Source organism: Papio anubis, chromosome 3 (genome assembly GCF_008728515.1).
Source record: "Papio anubis isolate 15944 chromosome 3, Panubis1.0, whole genome shotgun sequence".
Taxonomy (NCBI): Eukaryota; Metazoa; Chordata; class Mammalia; order Primates; family Cercopithecidae; genus Papio; species Papio anubis.
The window spans coordinates 181014946-181031938 of NC_044978.1; the positions used below are offsets into that span (position 1 = coordinate 181014946).

The 16993-nt window shown below is 57.0% G+C and overlaps 1 protein-coding gene across 1 annotated transcript in view; it reads right to left on the bottom strand.

Moving 5' to 3' along the window:
* CPZ (carboxypeptidase Z) overlaps positions 1-16993 on the bottom strand; it is a 28993-nt gene that overhangs the window by 9162 nt on the left and 2838 nt on the right. The window contains exons 2-7 of the mRNA XM_003898426.3: positions 13280-13312; positions 11234-11608; positions 8530-8742; positions 5634-5830; positions 4910-5071; positions 4377-4535 (exon numbers count right to left, since the gene is read on the bottom strand). Of these exons, the coding sequence (XP_003898475.2) occupies positions 4377-4535; positions 4910-5071; positions 5634-5830; positions 8530-8742; positions 11234-11608; positions 13280-13312 (1139 nt within the window). The remainder of the gene's footprint in view (positions 1-4376; positions 4536-4909; positions 5072-5633; positions 5831-8529; positions 8743-11233; positions 11609-13279; positions 13313-16993) is intronic.

The following is a 16993-nucleotide window of genomic DNA, read 5'->3' on the forward strand; positions in this document are numbered from 1 at the left end:
GAGTGAATAAGTGAGTAAATGAGTGAATGAGTGAGTGAATGAGCAGGTGAAACAGTGAGTGAATGACTGAGTGAATAAGTGAATGAGTGAGTGAGTGAATGAGTGAATGAATGAGTGAATGAGTGAGTGACTGAATAAGTGAGTGAAGGAGTGACTGAGTGAATGAGTGAATAAGTGAGTGAGTGACTGAGTGAGTGACTGAGTGAATGAGTGAATAAGTGAGTGAGTGACTGAGTGAGTGAGTGAGCGAATGAGTGAATGAGTGAGTGCTCCAGGTCAGAGTGAAGATCTCTCCCTGGTGGGGTCATGCGACTCAGACTCCCAGACATGGGATTTGGGGGAGGCAGGGAATGGGTTCAGCTCCTCAGAAGTGAGGCTGTGCCATCTGGACTCAGTCCCACAGATACAAACCAAGGGCCCAAACACAACCCCACTCAGGCCCTATGGTTCCAGGGTAGCAGACCATGGACCACTATCCTACCAGCAGCCCCTGCACCTGTGGGTGGGACCAGCATCAGCTCGGGAGTTGCCTGCTCCGCCTTATAGCGGACTTTCCCATCAAGAACGAATCACTGGACTTTCCCATCAAGAACGAATCACGCCCAACAAAGGGTCCATCTGCCCAGGACACGCCTGCTACATTCTATCTGCGTCTCACCTCTGACCTGCCTTTATCCATCAGCATGACAGAGTGTAGGCTTGTGGGGTAGGAGGGTAGGACCAGACTCTCTCCAAAGTCTGCTCCTGACCCAGCCCACCATATCACCCTTTCTCCCCACAAGGCCTCCTGCCCTACAGTCCCTCCTCCCCAACCTTGCCTGGGGCCTCCCTCCCATCACTAGTCAGTCTCTAGGGCTAAGGCATGGAGGGTGGCTGCCGACCACCAGTCCCCAAAACCCTGGGGTGCCGGAGCTGAGGTCTGGCTAAGACAGGCCTGACCTGGGAGGGCAGGTGCAGGACAAGGACATCAGAGGAGCTGTCGGTCCAGAGGCTGGGCACACATGGGCAAGGAAGACACACAGATAAATGAAACCAGGTAGGAGCGGGGAAGCCGCGACTGAATGGGGACGCAGGAACACAGGCTGAGGACCATGGGAAACCCAGCCCACCCAGCTCCTGCCCCTAGGAAGCCCTTGGGAAACTGGCTATGCTGATTCCCACAGTGATCATAGGCAGAGCCAAAAAGGGCTTGGCAGGCAGGATAGAGTGTGAGCAGGATTTGGGCAGAGGGGCAGGTGTGGAGCGGTGAGAAGCAGCCATGGCCAGCCTGCAGGGCCTTGAACACTGCCTCCAGGCGCTGGCTCTCGTCTGTAGGGCACCATGGAAGTTTGGCGAAAGCGTACCTTGGCATACCCCAGCCAGCCCATCTCATGCTCCCTGGCCAACCCCAGGCCCCTCCTGGGACCCTGGTTTCCAGAGATCACTGCTGGCTGCAGGACTGTATGATCACTGCCCGATGACTGATGGCTTGGGAACAGTCTCATTTTCTCTGGCTCTGATGGGACTCTTTGGGGTGAACATTCCCCCTGGGGACATCTTCTCACATCTGGTTCTAAGGCTGAGAGACACTGGGCCTGTGCAGAGGGGGATACCTGCCCTACCCAGCCATTGCCCCCAAGAGCATAGGGGCGCAAGGCCAGGCCAGAAGTGGAGGCCACCCAGTCACCCCTGGGGGCACTTGCAGAGGTCCGAGCAGAGAACCAGACACCTCACCCCTTGCACCCTTGGTGTGCACTGCCTGCAAGCGTCAATGAATGAATGAGTGAGGGAGGGAGTGTGGGAATAAACAAATGAGTGAAAGAATAAGAGTGAGTGAATGACTGTGTGAGTGAATGAATGAGTGAGAGAATGAGTGAGCGATGAGTAAATGAGTGAGTGAATGAGTGAGTGAATAAGTGAGTAAATGAGTGCATGAGTGAATGAGTGACTGAATGAATGAGTGAATGAGTGACAGAATGAGTGAATGAATGAATGAGAAAATGAGTGTGTGAATGAGTGAATGAATAAGAGAATGAGTGAGTGATGAGTAAATGAGTGAGTTAATAAGTGAATAGGTGAGTGACTGAATGAATGAATGAATGAATGAGTGAATGAGTAAGTGAATGAGTGAGTGAATGAGTGAATGAATGAATGAGTGAATGAGTAAATGAGTGAGGGAATGAGTGAGGGAATGAGTGAGGGAGTGAGTGAGGGAGTGAGTGAATGAGTGGGTTAATGAGTGAATGAGTGAGTGAATAAGTAAGTGAATGAGTGAGGGAGTGAGTGAATGCGTGAGTGAAACGGAAGCGGAGCGAACGATGGATGAGTGAGAAACGGGCGGAGGAGCTGAACGGGCGGAGCTAACGATGAACAGATGAGGAATGGGGCGGATGGAACGAGTGGAACGGAGTGAGGAACGAGGGAGGATCACTGATGGAGTGGGGTGGAAATGAACGGAGGAATGGAATGGAATGGAGTGGCTGGAATGGAAATCGAAAGCGGTTGAGCAACGAACGGAGGAGTGAGTGAAATGTGAGTGGGTGGAGGAGTGAATGAGTGGAGCAAGGAGTGAAATCGAGTGTGGAATGAGTGAGTGAGTGGAATGGGTGGAGGAATGGGAGGAATGGGTGGAGGAATGAGGTGGAATGAGTGGAGAGGAATGGAATGGAGGGAGGAATGGAATGGAATGGAATGGAATGGAAGGAATGGAATGGAAGGGGAATGGAATGGTGGAGTGAATGTGCCGGTGGAGGGAGTGAGTGTGGGTGAGTGAGGGAGTGAGTTAGTGAATGATAAACCAGTGAAGGCGTGACTGGGTGGGAGAATGAACAAATGCAGGATTAAAATCAAGCAGTAGCCCAGGGTGCCATGCTGGTCATCACTCTCTGGTCCACAGGGTAAAGTTTCAGCTTGCTCTCCCCATTCCCGCTGGGCCACAGCATTCCCTGCACCCGGCTCCCTGGGGCTCCCCTGGGTCTCTGCACCAGGCCTGTGCCTCCAGTTCCCCTCCCTGCCCCGCAGCTGGAAATCTCCACCTCATCTGGGGGGTCCTTTTGGGAAACCACCGCCTCAGGGAAGCCCTCCTGAAGTCCCAGACTAGGCTGGGGGTTCCCCCTGCGACACATGCACGTGTGCACATGCACGCACACGCACACACAGGCATCCATGCACACACGTGCACTCACAGCCCTCCTGCAGCCCTGGCGATCTTCTCCTTGCCAGTTTCAGGCTCCATCTCCCACCCTAGGCTGAGGACCCCGAGCGCAGGGACCAGTACCATTGCATTTCCAGTGATGGCCCCAGGACAGGGAGGGGCCGGAGGGGCCGGGTGAGGCAGGGTTGATATCTGAGTGCCAACCGCGGGCCCAGCTATGTGCCCGGCCCGGTGGACTCAGAAAGGAGAACAAACGACATGTGAATGCCACTATCGGGGCCTGGCACCTGGCACTTGCCCACCCAGGGCCAGTCCCTCTCTCCCTGCCCCTTCCCCCAAACACCAAGGGAAAGTGCCCAGAGGGAGGTGGAGGGCAGGCCTGGCTCTCCACGGGAGGCCTGGGGATTGACTCTGGGCCATCAAGGGACCAGGTGGAGGGCAGGCCCGGCCTCCGGTGGAGTGGGCAGTGCCCCCTAGTGAGGGGCAGTGCAGGCAGCTAAGCTCCAGGATCCGCAGCTGGGGGCTGGAAGCTGGAGACTGGGGCCCACCTCAGATCACAACCCCTCCCTCAGCCTCCGTTTTTTCATCCACAGCATGGGAAGGGACCAAGTCCACGCCCTCCCCCTGCAAGTCGTCCCAAGGTTAGGGTGGGTGGGGAGGGTCCCAGCATCATCACGGGTCTCATCGCCGGCTGCTCTACGAACAGTAGGAGAAACCGAGGCCCAGAAAAGGGAGGGCCTCACCTAAGGGCCCAGTGGACGGTGGGACCAGAACTCCTTCCCCATCCGGAGGAGCCCAGCGCGAGAGAAGCAAGCGGGGCCCCCGGGAAGCAGGACGGGCGGGCACCATGCGCGCTGCAGCACTGCCCTCTGCCGGCGCTTCCCGGAAACGCACCCCCTGCGGTGGAACGCACTGGGGACCCCTCCAGGTGCAGGGCGCAGCTCAGAGCAACAGCGGCCCTGAGCCAGGGCCCCCACCCCAGGAGCTCCCAGATAGGGACATGTGAAAGGCAGTGCAGCCAGCCTTGGGGAGACCAGGGGAGCGACGGCTCCTGAGGTCGCAGACTTCCAGGAGGAGGGGGCTTCTCTGCAGAGCTGGGCCTAGAGCGGGTGGTGCTGACGGGCTCTGAGCAGAGTTTCCTAGGAGCTTTGTCCTCACTGAGCTCAAGACTGGAGGGGCACCAGCTCCAAGGGGACCGCGCACACCGTCTCCCTCCCCTGCACACACCCCGCAGCCCTCTCACCTTCTCATCGGGCGTGGGAGAAAACATCTTCTCCTCCTGGGGGTGCTTGGAGAAGTCGAAGGGGTAGGACACCACCAGGTCACCCCCATGAAGGCTGGCCGAGAGCACGAAGGGTATGGTCTGCATCCACTTCATGATTGCCTTCGTCTCCGGGGCCACCTGCCCAGGACAGACGAGGCCGCCCTCAGGTCTGGGCTTCCCTGCCGGCCCCTAGCCATGCCCCGGGCTTCTGCAGCCCTCTGGGCTCCAATGGTGCAGACCATCAACCACCAGTCTCTACACCGATGCTCCAGCTGGACTTGGCCCCCATCACTGGGCCCCTGCGGCGATCTAGGCATTTCCAACATGAATCTCTGCGATCTCACCAGCACCCCAGCAAGGAGGTGTTCCCATTTCACAGACAGGTAACTGAGGCAGGGAGGGAGCACCAGGCTCTCCTTTCCCCGGGCAAGGACAACTCCGGAGAGCCTGGAATAACCAGGGACCCTTGGATGCCTTTGGTGGTGACAGGCGTGGGCAGCGGCGGCTCCTACCTTACCCCACCAGTAGTGCTGGGGGATGGGGATGTGGTCGCTGCGCGCGCCGCGGGTCTCCGCCAGCCGGTAGAACTCCGAGGTCAGGTCCGGGAAATTTCGGTTCAGATCCAGGTTCTGCGCGTTCTGCCTCCCACTCGTCCACCCATTGTAGCCGGCACCCTGAAAACACGGCCAAGCCCCGACTGGGTGGGGTCAGCACACCCCACCCTCCTCCTTCCAGATGGGTCTCACACTGGGCTGAGGGTCAAGGCCAGGGGCTTCGTTTTTCGCGGCTTTATGTGATGAGCTGGGGGTGCGCCTGACCCTTGACCTCCTCTCCACCCTGGGGCTCCCTCCCTGGGGTTCCTTGCTGATGCCATAGTCTTGGGGCCCTTCCTGGCTGCTCCCCCTGAGTGGGACACCCCCGACAGTGACCTGCTCTGCTTGTCACCCACCTCCCCGAGAGCTCCCCTGGCCACCGCTGACGCACACAGGCACCATCCACTCCCTATCCACCATTTTCCTCTATCACACGCATCACCTTTTTAATACACCTAGAATTCTCAGTGGCTTCCCTCTCCCCAGCCCCTGAAGCAGGGGTTTGCCAGTGTCCACATCTACTGAATGCTCCTCTCCTAGAGAGGCGGGAGCTAAGCACTGCTAAGATAAACTACTTGTACATGAATGAACGAGGGGGTGGTTCGGGCGGTGGCCCACAGGATCCAGGCATCTGGGCGCTCACCTCGGCGGCTGCCACCTCGTAGCCGTCGGGGTTCATGGAGGGCAGCAGGTGGATGCGGGTGGTGTTGAGCAGGCGCTGGATGCGGGGGTTGCCCAGCAGGTACTCAGAGCACAGGTACTGGGCTAGGTAGATGAGCATCTCCCGGCCCGCCACCTCGTTGCCGTGAATGTTGCCAATGAGCTTCACCTCGGGCTCCACTGGGGACAAATACAGAGACTTGGGGCATCATCTCAAAGCCTGGGGTCCCCAAAGGCATGAGGCCCCCCACTCAGCAAGGATGACCAGATGGGCTGGGACCAATTCACACTTGTTTTGACTCAGGAATCTCTGTATATAATGAGGTCTCATCAAGGTCATCACTTTTGTTAAGTTCGTTTTTTACACCTAGCCATAATTATTAGTTAGCATAACTCAAGAATATGAATAATATATGTTATCATTGATCCATGCAAATTTCATTGATGGTCTCTCTTCATGTTTGTGTAATAAATCAAGGTATACATTGGTGCTTAGCTGGAAAGGTGGTTGGCCCTTGAGTGGATGAATGGATGGGTGAATGGATGGATGGGTGATGGATGGATGGATGGATGGATGGATGGATGGATGGATGAATGGATGAATCAATGATGGATGGATGGATGGATGGATAATGACTGGATGGATGGATGGATGAATAGATGATGGATGGATGGGTGGATGGATAGATATATCAATGATGGATGAAGGGATAGATGGATAGATCAATGATGGATGAAGGGATAGATTGATAGATCAATGATGGATGGATGGATGAGTAATGGCTGGATGAAATAATGGCTAAGTTGATGCATGAATGAATAGATGAATGGATGGATGTGAAATGGCTGAATAAATACATGGATGGATGGATGGATGATGAGTGGATGGATGCATGGATGTATGAGTGAATGGGTGGATGATGGATGGATGTGTAATGGCTGAATGAATAAATAGATGGATCGGTGGATGGATGGATGGATGGACTATAGGAAGAAGAGTGGACCAGGTCCCATGGCCTTACTAGTTGTGTGACTAGAGGCAAGTCACTTCTCCTCTCTAAGCCTCGCATTGCTCCCCTGGAAAATGACGTCTCCCTCCCCAGCTGTGTGTGGCCCAGGGATGTCCAGGGATGAGAGGAAACACCCACATTCCTCAGATGCCACATGTCGGGGTGTAAATGACCTGGGAGCTTTCTGCGCTGGTCACCTCCCTTGGCCTTCTGCACAGGGGCACCTCTTGCCCTCAAATTCCAGTGCTGTAGGGAGAGCCTCTGCCTCCTGCCCAGAGCATGTTACAGTTGGAGGGGGAACGTAGTGAGCCTTGGGGGCCAGGGTGTGGCCAGGTGGCCACTGGTCCCTGGTAAGAGATAGAGCCCTTGGGTTCATGGTGTCCGTGCTGCCCAGGCCAGTAAGATGAAAACTGGCTGAGGCTGCCAGCCCTGAAAAGGCCCCTGAGTCCACAAACAAAGAGCAGGTGCATTTTTCAGTAACTGCTGGGGACGAAGGGTCAAATGGAGGCTGCTTCTAAAATAATCGATTCTGTTTGAGTAATGTGCTCGTGAGACAGGTGTGGCTGGGGGCTGAGGCCCAGGCAGGACTCAGACTCACTGACCCCTAGGAAGCCCTGGACTCCAACCCTGAATGTCCTCAGTGCCCTGGGAGAGGGGGACCTCCACACGCGAGAAACAGAGGTCACCCATCCAGAAGGTCTGGGTGTTTGCTAGAACATCCTAGATTCTTAGACACCGCCAGCCTGAGTGACTCTTTGCAACTTAGGGTAGCAAATCACCACAGTAATAAAAGTTGATTTCCTAATTTGCCCTGCAGGAAGACCCCTCTGAAGGAACAGAAATGCCTAGCATTTTCCATACTGCCCGCTCCCGCTTCAGAACAGGATCCAAAGCCTGATGGAATGAAAATGGACTTGGATTTTTAAAATAGAAAAATCTCTTTATTCGTAGCATTCTGTGGTGTCACACTCCTGGAGCGGTTTGGAAAAGGAGAGACCGGTGCCCAGGGACAAGGGTTGTACAGACCTGCCTGGGGTCCAGTGTGCCAGGACAAGGTCTTCAAATGGCAAAAATGCAGCGCATGGCCACAGACGCCTAAGTGCAGAAGGGCCCAGCACTCCTATAGCCTTTGTTTTGCTCCTCCCTGACTTATGCCTGTGACATGCCAGAATGGTGCCCTCCTCCCTCCAGCCTCCCAGGCGACTCCCAGGCAACCTTACTATCTCCCTGCAAGCCCACATCCCAACATCATCTTTTCTGTCTAAAATTTATTGTTTGGCCAGGCACAGTGGCTCACATCTGTAATCCCAGCACTTTGGGAGGCCGAGGTGGGTGGATCACTTGAGGTCAGGAGTTCAAGACCAGCCTGGCCAACATGGTGAAATCCCATCTCTACTAAAAATACAAAAATTGGCCTGGTGTGGTGGCCCGTGCCTGGAGTCCCAGCTACTCAGGAGGCTGAGGCAGGAGAATTACTTGAACCCAGGAGGCAGAGGTTGCAGTGAGCCGAGATCGCGCCACTGCACTCCAGCCTGGGCAACGAGAGTGAAACTCTGTCTCTAAAATATAAAATAAAATTTCTTGTTTGTTTTATGTCTTTTCAGCCACTGGATCAATGTCTCCATCATTATCAAATAACCTAGTCTGCCACCCTAAATTTTGAAGTAAGGTGGATATCTGGAGAAATTCTCCTTTATACATACAGTGGTTGCACATGCCCAGTGGGACGTGGCCTGCACCAAACAGCTCCCTGAGGCCCCCAGCTGTGCCCAGACCCCAAACACCCAGCCAACTTGTGCGCCCCAAAGTGGAGCAGCCCAAGCCCTTTCCCGAAGCGGGGCCAGGCCAGGCCCTCCCAAGGGCACTCACTCAGCTCGTGCTGGCCGGGGCGGCTGGAGAACTCGATGACCAGCAGCTCCCTGCCGTCGAAGCTGCGCCCGATGCTGTAGGTCCTGGCCACGTGGGCGCAGCGGGAGGCCGTCCGCCTCAGCACACGTACCATCTGGGCGTAGGAGTGGTGGCTGAAGCGGATGAAGGTGGGCGGCAGCCCCGAGGGCAGCGCCTCGTCAGCCTCCAGGCCTCCTGGGGGAGCAGTGGGGGGGCTCGGTCAGTGTCAGGCCCCGAGGCTTCCTACCGCTGCCTGGGAACACTGACCACGCACGGCACCCTTAGCCCCCTCTGCATGACAGCCATGCTTGGACACCTCTATCTTTAATTTGAGTTCCCTCTGCAGTGCCTACAGCGATATCCAAGCCAAATGGCACCCGAGGTATGTACACAGCACAGCGCCATGGTTCCTGACCGAATAATGTGACTGAATACACGTACTGTGGGGCCACTGTGGGAAGTTCCTAAAATACAGAGCAGGACAACAGAAAGGAAAAGAGATCTATGGGGTCCTGGACCCCCCAGGGCAAACCCCTGCTAGGTGTGCAGAGGGGCTTCTCCTGGGTGTGTTTTCCAGGACAGTGGCACTCGGGCAGTTCAGTATTCTGCCCCGTTTGCTTGGCCAATGGTGGAAACAGGAAGCCTCCTTGTGGTGCCCCCTCCGGCTGCTGTAAGGTGCCCCCTCCGGCTGCTGTAAGGCTTCCCAGTGTTTCTGTTACAGCCTCACCAGCACAGCAGTGAGCACCAGCCCAGGAAGGAAACAGAAAGGGAGGTTCTGGGAAGGACTTCGGGGGGAAGAGGAAGGGGTTCTGGATCCAGAATACGAATGTCTCTATGTCACATATGCACGAGCTTCCCCACCATCCTGTCATCCACTAGAATAGAGGCACCCCCGAAGACCACCCTGGTGACCCTCAACTCCCTGCATCCCGCCAGGGGCTTTGCAGCAGCCAGGCCCACAGGAGCAGGACGCAGGTGCCGCAGGCTGTTCCTGGGTCCACAAAGAGTTAATGTGTTTCTCTAAGTTTCTCCTCACCCTGTGGTTTTGCTTCTGCTCAAAACGGTTCTCCAGGGGAGAGACTAGCAGAGGAAGCCGGCAATTTGGCGGCAGAGATGCCCAAAATAATCCCAAACTGACTCCTTGGGCTTTCCCAGGGCTGTGGGCTTGGCTTCCTTCCTCGCCTCCCTGGCCTCCCACAGGCACCTCCACCGCCTCTGCAGGGACTGAGCTCTGCAGACAGACGGCTCCCACCTGCTGGCAAAGGGCACTCTGCCACCGCATCTGCATGGAAGCCCAGGGTGGACAGAGTCCGCCCTTCTCAGACTGGGAACCAGAGGATGCAAGACGTGCCAGGATCAGCCCTGAGTGCCTGACACAGCCCACAACCCAGGGCTTGCTGGAGCCTGGCCCAGGTGTGTGTCTGCTTTCCTTCTCCTGCCCTCCTCAACATCCCAGCACAGAGCCATATGTACGGTGGGTGCTCGGTAGCTGTTTGGTGAATGGCCAAATCCATCCCTCCATCTGCGATGGGCTTGGGCCACTCCAGCTAAAGACCCCACCACTGTCACCCTTCCCGAGGCTCTGCTTCCTCTTCCATGGAGCAAGGCTGCCGTGAGACTCCCATGAGCCAGCACATTTGTGGCACCCGCAGTCAGATCCTGTGAATCCAACCACGAGCGGACGCTGCCCTGCGCAGCTGAAAGTGGCACACACTGGCCCTGGGCTCTTCAAAGGCATGTTCAGACTCATTCAAATGCGATGAGATGCCCATGTCCAGGCCTCAGTGGCAAGAGCCACATCCCAAGCCTTGGGGACCACATGCGGCCAGTGGTGACCGTCTTGGACAGCACAGAATAGAACATTTCTTTCACACAGGAAGGTCTAACGGGCCAAGGCTGCTGCGGACCATGCAAGGTCTCTGGTGGACACCGACTCGTGAGACAACAGACATAGGGGGCTCCATGCAGGGCCCCCACCAGCCCCACCGCCAAGTGGCCCTCTGGGACAGCCTTGCACACCTCAGAGACAAGTGGCCCATGGTGGCCCAGGCTTGCCCACTCCCCCTCCACTGTTTTATCTGCAAGAGACACCAAAGCCTTTCTCCACAGCTCCTCTCCGTCTTTGAGCCCACAGGGCGGCACAGACCTGCTGGAGGAGTCACTCCAGGCCAAACCCTCTGTGTGATCTTCCAGGCCCAGCGATGGGCAATCATGAAGCTTTGCCTGCCAGGTCTCCCAGGGGAAGTAAATGTCCTGCCCACCCTCGACCAGGGGTAAGTACTGCTGTTCTGGAGGGTCTGTGGCCAAGAACTGGACCCCAGGGGCCAGCCCTGCACTCTGAGCCCAGGGTCCCTGACATGAGGCCTCCTGATTGCACCCTGGGCAGGGGCACTGCCACCACTTGGACTCAGCACCCTTCCACCCCAGCCTGCCCCTAAGAGCTGGAGGCTTCTGCTGGGGGGCCCTAGGTGGCGAGAGGATCCTCCATCTGCACTGAGTCCCCAACCCTGCCTGGCACCCCTTTGTGGGGAACGTGCTGCCCTGGGGAGCAGCCCCGCCCTCTACCAATGCCTGCACTGTCGCCATCGATGGAAAAGACTTCAAGTTCCTTCCAGTGTGGCTCTTGGTCCTCCATGACCACCTGGACCGTGTGAACACATGGATAGCCCCCGCCGCCTTCCCTTACCCCGAAGCTTTTCCAGTGGGTCGTAGCAGCCCTCGTCCTCACTCGTGAAGTAGCGGTGGCAGTCGAGAAAGTAGGGCCAGGCCATGTCGATGGCGTCGAAGGCGGGCTGGCAAGCCTCCCGCAGGCCCTCGCAGATGTGCCGACAGGGTCTGCGCACCCGGCCGCCCTCACACCGGGGGGCCAGCACAGCACAGCCCAGCAGCCGCAGGTCTGGGTTGCACTGGCCCTCCAGGAGCTGGTGTAGAACACTCAGCAGGATGTACTCGGAGCTGGCCTCCACCACCTCCCATGACCGGTGCTGTAGCAGGGTGGGGAAGGTGGTGTGGTTGTAGGCGGCATCGCTGCAGGTCCTGAGCTGCAGGTCCACGCAGGTGACTGGGGAGGCAGGGTCGGCATGTCAGTCCCTCCTGCAATGGCCCTGACCGTCACGTGTCAGACATTTATGAAGGGGACCCCACGCAGGGCCAGGGCCTGCAGGGAAGGGGCACCCACAGTCTGGTAGGGGAGGACTAGGACAATAGTTACTGTGCAGGAATCAGAGACTGTGAGAGACCAGAGAAGGCGCCTAAGACCAACCAGATTCAGCTACCCACTAGCAAGCGAGCTGCAGCAGAGGCTGCCCTGAGCCTCAGCATCTCCATCTGCAAAGCAGCTGTGCCACACAAGGGCCCATGAAGGCAGCCAGCCGATGCTGCATTAGGCAGGGACGGGCACAAACCACCCGGGAGGCACAGCCGTAGCACAAAGACGTCCCAAAAGACGCACCCTGCTTTAGGCGTCTTGTGTCTTTGGGGACCCTAATGGGTCAGGTGGGCCTCAGGACTTGGATGAGAAGTGGATAATGACAGACGCGGCTCAGTCGGGCTCATCTCTGCTCTGCAGCTTGCAGGGATGCCTTAAGCCCAGGCAGGGGGTAGGGTCCTCACTGTCGCTCGACACCTTGCTGCTTCCTCATCACAGCCGTTTGTTTAGCTCCAAATGCCCCATCTCTAAGGCCCTCATTGACCTAGCACGGCCCTCCAGCCCCCTCGGGAGCAGACTGTGTCCCTGCAGCCGCTGGCTCCAGGCTTGCACCCCCAGACGGCCTTCTCCTCTTTTCCTCAGCTGGACTTTCCAGATGTGGCATTGCATGGGACAAGTCGTGACATTTTGCCACTTCTCATGTCAAAGTCTAGAAAGGACAGGATTCTTTCTGCCTCACATTGCCCTGCTCACCACATTTTACAGCCGGGCAAGGTAGCTCACACCTGTAATCCTAGCACTTTGGGAGGCCAAGATGGGAGGATCGCTTGAAGCCAGGAGTTTGAGACCAGCCTGGGTAACACAGCAAGACCTCCATCTCTAAAAATAAAAACAAATAAAATAAATAAAATATAAAATAGACATGTTACATAGGTCATTGACTTTGTACCCAGAATTTTTTTTTTTCTGATTTTTTTAAAAGCCTCCACTTAGAATACACCAGATGCCCAAATCTGTCAGGAGGTGACGATGAAATGTTCACCCCTTTCAGGGAACGAGCCCGGTCCTCAGCCCTGACCTGAGCACTCCACATTAGTTGGATCCCACGCCACTTTTGAAGCCATCTCACAAGATTCGTTTGGCATTTCTCCTATCACAAGGAGGAAATCGGGGCCCGGCGGGGGAGGTGACTCACCGAACCCCAGACTCAGCAGGGGCCCGGCACAGAGCCAGTGACCATGAAATGCATGTGGGCAAGATCCAAACTTAGGACGTGTGACTGCAGCGGGGACTGGAGTGGGGACGGGGGCAGGCAGGCATGGGGAGGGATGGAGAGGACGTCTCTGCAGGGGCTGTGGTGGGCAAAGCCCAGTGGGAAGCCGGTGCACCTTTTCCTGGCTGGTCTTTTTTTGTTGTGTCTAATTTTTCTCTGGCTGTTTACGAGGGGGTTCTGGTTTGATTGATGGGCTGTGTTATCCATTACCCACTTCTGAAATCACAGGCTCAGCTGCCTAAAGTGCTCTGACAGTGTGGGGGCCGCAGCCCTCCTACAGAACAGAGGCCAGGGAGGTCCCGGTACTGTACCGCTGTCTGCAGCCGGCGGCCTGTGGCATTCACCTGGAAAGAGAGACATGGCACTGTTAGGGACCTGCCTCGCCGTCCGTCACTCACCGGGCAACACACACCCAGGGCCCTGAGTGCAGGCGGGGACCAGCCCGGGCCACCCTCCGCCAGCTCCTTCTCATGGAGTCTTCACAGCAGTCCCTGAGGCAGATGCTGCAGTCTCCCCCATTTCCCAGGTGCGAAGGCTGCGTCTGAGAGGTCACATGACCTGCCTAAGGACAGACGGTTGGACAGCAGTGGGGGTCAGTGGCATCCATCTGGCTCGAAGCCCAGGCCACAGTGCCTGCAAGCCTGATGTCCAGAACAGAAGAGCCCTGAGGTGGCATCTGTGAGTGCCGTGGCACAAGCACCTCCACCGTAGCCAACCTCAAGCTTCCCACCATAAGCCGCTGAGTCCTCAGAAGATTCCAGAAGTTTTAATAGTTAGCCTCCGGACCCCTCACCAGCAGGTACTACTGCACTCAGACCCAGGACCTTCCCAGAGGCAGCCACGCAGGCTCCGTGCCCCCAAGAACACCGCCAGGGTGTGGCCTCTCCCCGTTTCCTGAGTCAAGGGCCCTCTTCCAAGAAAAAAGGACCAACATACAAAACTATCCTGGCAGTCGTGGGGTTTCAAGGGCCCTTTCCGAAGCCCAGACACATGAACCCAACAGTAAGGCCTCTGGGAAGGCCAAACATAGCCAACCCTAAGTAATGCCGGCTGCTAAGGGCCCTGTATGAAGCAGGACCCAAGGCTCTGTGCGCTTCAAGCGGGGAGAACACATTCGAGGAGGGGAATCCGGCATCAGATTTAAAACCTGGCTAGTGCTGGGACGGGCCTATGTCGGAGACCACCTGGCCAGAGTGGGGGCAGGCTGGGCGGTGGGAGCAGCAGGACCCTGGAGAAGGGGACGTGACTCACAGGCAGGACATGTGGAGTGGGTGCAGGCGGCCAAGGAGACGGGGGCAAGCAGGCTGGAGCAGAGGAAAAGGCCTGGCTGTGACTCTGCACCTCCAGTCAAAACCGGGGACAGAACCTGGAGGCTGGGAGGGTGCAGGCCGCTTTTTGGAGCTCACCCTAGGATCTGGGGGCTGTGAAAGCTTGGCTGAGCACATGGCAACTCTCCAAATGGTCAGAGAGACCTGGGCTGCTCTGTGGCCAGGCAGCTCCCACGCTAGGGAACCACTTGGGACTCGGTTTCCCCACTGAGGACTGGGCAACCATAGTCCCGGATCCCTACACCATTCAGCTCACAAAGCTCTTGTGGGATGGTGATGTTTAGGGCACCCGTCCGCCACCAGGCACTCCTAGGGGAGTTTCCGTGTCCATCCTCACAACAGACGACAAGAGAGGTCCACGCGGTGCTCTCCGGGTGTGGAACAGGCGTGTGCGGGCGGCCCTGGGGAAGACGCGGCTGCCTCGGGGTATGGAACAGGCATGTGCAGGAGGCCCTGGGGAAGATGCCACTGTCCTTGGGTTCGCCCTTCCTCCCTGTCCAAGCTGGCAGGGAACATGGACCATGAACCACAAGGGTTGTGGAGGACAGGGAATATGCCCAGCCCCCCACCACCACGTCACAGCAGGGGGCCCCAGGCAAGTGGCTCTTTTGTGTCTCAATGTCCCCCATTTCACATGGGTTTATTATAATCACTTTGCAGGGATGCTGTGAGATGAGATGACCCATGGTCCGAGCCCAGCACAAGATCTGCCGGGGGGAACAGTCTCCGTCAGCCACAGTATGCATCATTCCTGCAACGGTTTCAGGACAACCTGGAGACGAGCTGCAGGAGCCCGTGCTGTGCTAAGTATGGGAGAGCAACAGGCAAGGGCACTGGTTTCCTAAAGCATCTGGGACTGGAGCGGCCCTAACTGGAGAGAGGGGGCTGCAGAGTGACCACCCGCCCGTGCCCATCCATCCATGCCCACAGATGCCCACAACGTGCACTGGGATGAGCACAGAGGAGCTTGAGTCCCCCTGGACGGCTGTCACAGGCCTGTGGGCGTGAGGCTCTCCGGGCACCCTCCCTGGCACCCTCACGTGACTCCCAGGCCTTCATGGTCCAGAGCATCCCCAGACTCCACCAATCTGCAGCATAAAGGAGGCATGACAGCTTGAACTTTAGGAAAAAAGGAACGAAAAAAAAGCTGGTCCGGGATTCCTCTTGGAACACTGTGCTCTCACCCGCCTGTCTGTGTGGCTAAAGACAACTGGGTGATATTGGGAAGAACAGATGAAAGGCTTGCATCCACACAGGGCCCCGTGTGAGCACCCATCCCGTGCAGGGCCCTGAGTGAGCACTGGTATGCAAAGCTGGCCGCCGACGGGGCCACTCTGGCAGCAGGGTTTGCACTCAGCTGACCCACGGTCTCATCCTGCACTGAGCTTGAACCGAGGCAGATGCTGCAGCACAGTGAGCTCAAGGATCAAGGTGATCTCAGCCCAGTGCCCTTGTCCCTACTCCCTGGGTACCCATCACAGGACTCTGATGCTGCCCGGCTGGCAATGAGCTTGGCCTGGCCCTGAGCTGGCAAGCTTGGGTGAACCTGGAACTTTGTCTATTCACTCAGCAGGCGTGAGCGAGTGGAAGAACTAACTTTGACTTGACCCTGGGGCTTCTGCTGGCCTCAGGGAGCTGCAAGGTGAGGTGTCCATCCCTGCACCTGCTCCTCTAAAGCCACCAAGAGCCCACACGAGTGACTGGACCATCACACAGGGACTGGACAGACGATCCCTCTGGCTTCCTGTGGCTTCGAGTCTCCCTGATTCACAGATGACGGCACTAAGGCTCCAGGATGAACCACTGCCCGTGCCTCAGTTTCCTCATGTGTAAATTGGGATAATGATCACGCCTACCTCATAGGGCTATTGGAGGATCCATCAAGATTATTATGACAGCAGGGTGAGGTGCCCAGTGAATGCTCAACACACAGAGGCTCGGGGCGCACGGTGGGCAGGAGCAGGACTGTCTGCTGTGACCCCCCAACCAGCCGTGCAGCCCCATTGGGGTTTCCCAAGGGGCAGGAAGAGCATCTGCCAGCTGGGTTGCCCCAGCTTCCACTGCCCGCCATGTGCAAGGCACAGAGAGGGGTGGGTTTGTTTGCCAGGGCTGCCCTAGCAAAGTGCCCACCATGCTTGAGTTAAAGCAACAACAGCTGGGTGTGGTTGCTCACACCCGTAATCCCAGCACTTTGGGAGGCTGAGGCAGGCGGATCACGAGGTCAGGAGTTCAAGACCAGCCTGGCCAACACAGCAACCCTGTCTCTACTAAAAATACAAAAATTAGTTGGGCATGGTGGCGCACACCTGTAGTCCCAGCTACTCAGGAGGCTGAGGCAGGCTAAGTGAGATGAGCTCCATCTCACTTGGACCTGGGAGAGGGAGGTTGCAATAAGCAGAGATTGCACTACTACACTCCAGCCTGGGTGACAGACTCTGTCTCAAAAAAAAGAAGAAGCAACAACAGTTCAGAGTGCTGGAGGCTGGAAGTCTGCAGTCAGGGGTCTGCAGGGCCGCACTCCCTCTGAAGGCTCTAAGGGAAGAAACCTCCCGCCCCTCCTTGTGGCCCCAGGTGCTCCTTGGTTCGTGGCCACAGCACTCCGGTCCCTGCCTCTGTTGTCATGTGTGAAATTTGTCCCTGTTTCTGTCTCTGCCCAAATTCTCCCTCTTCTTCTAGGGATACCAGTTATTGGCTTAG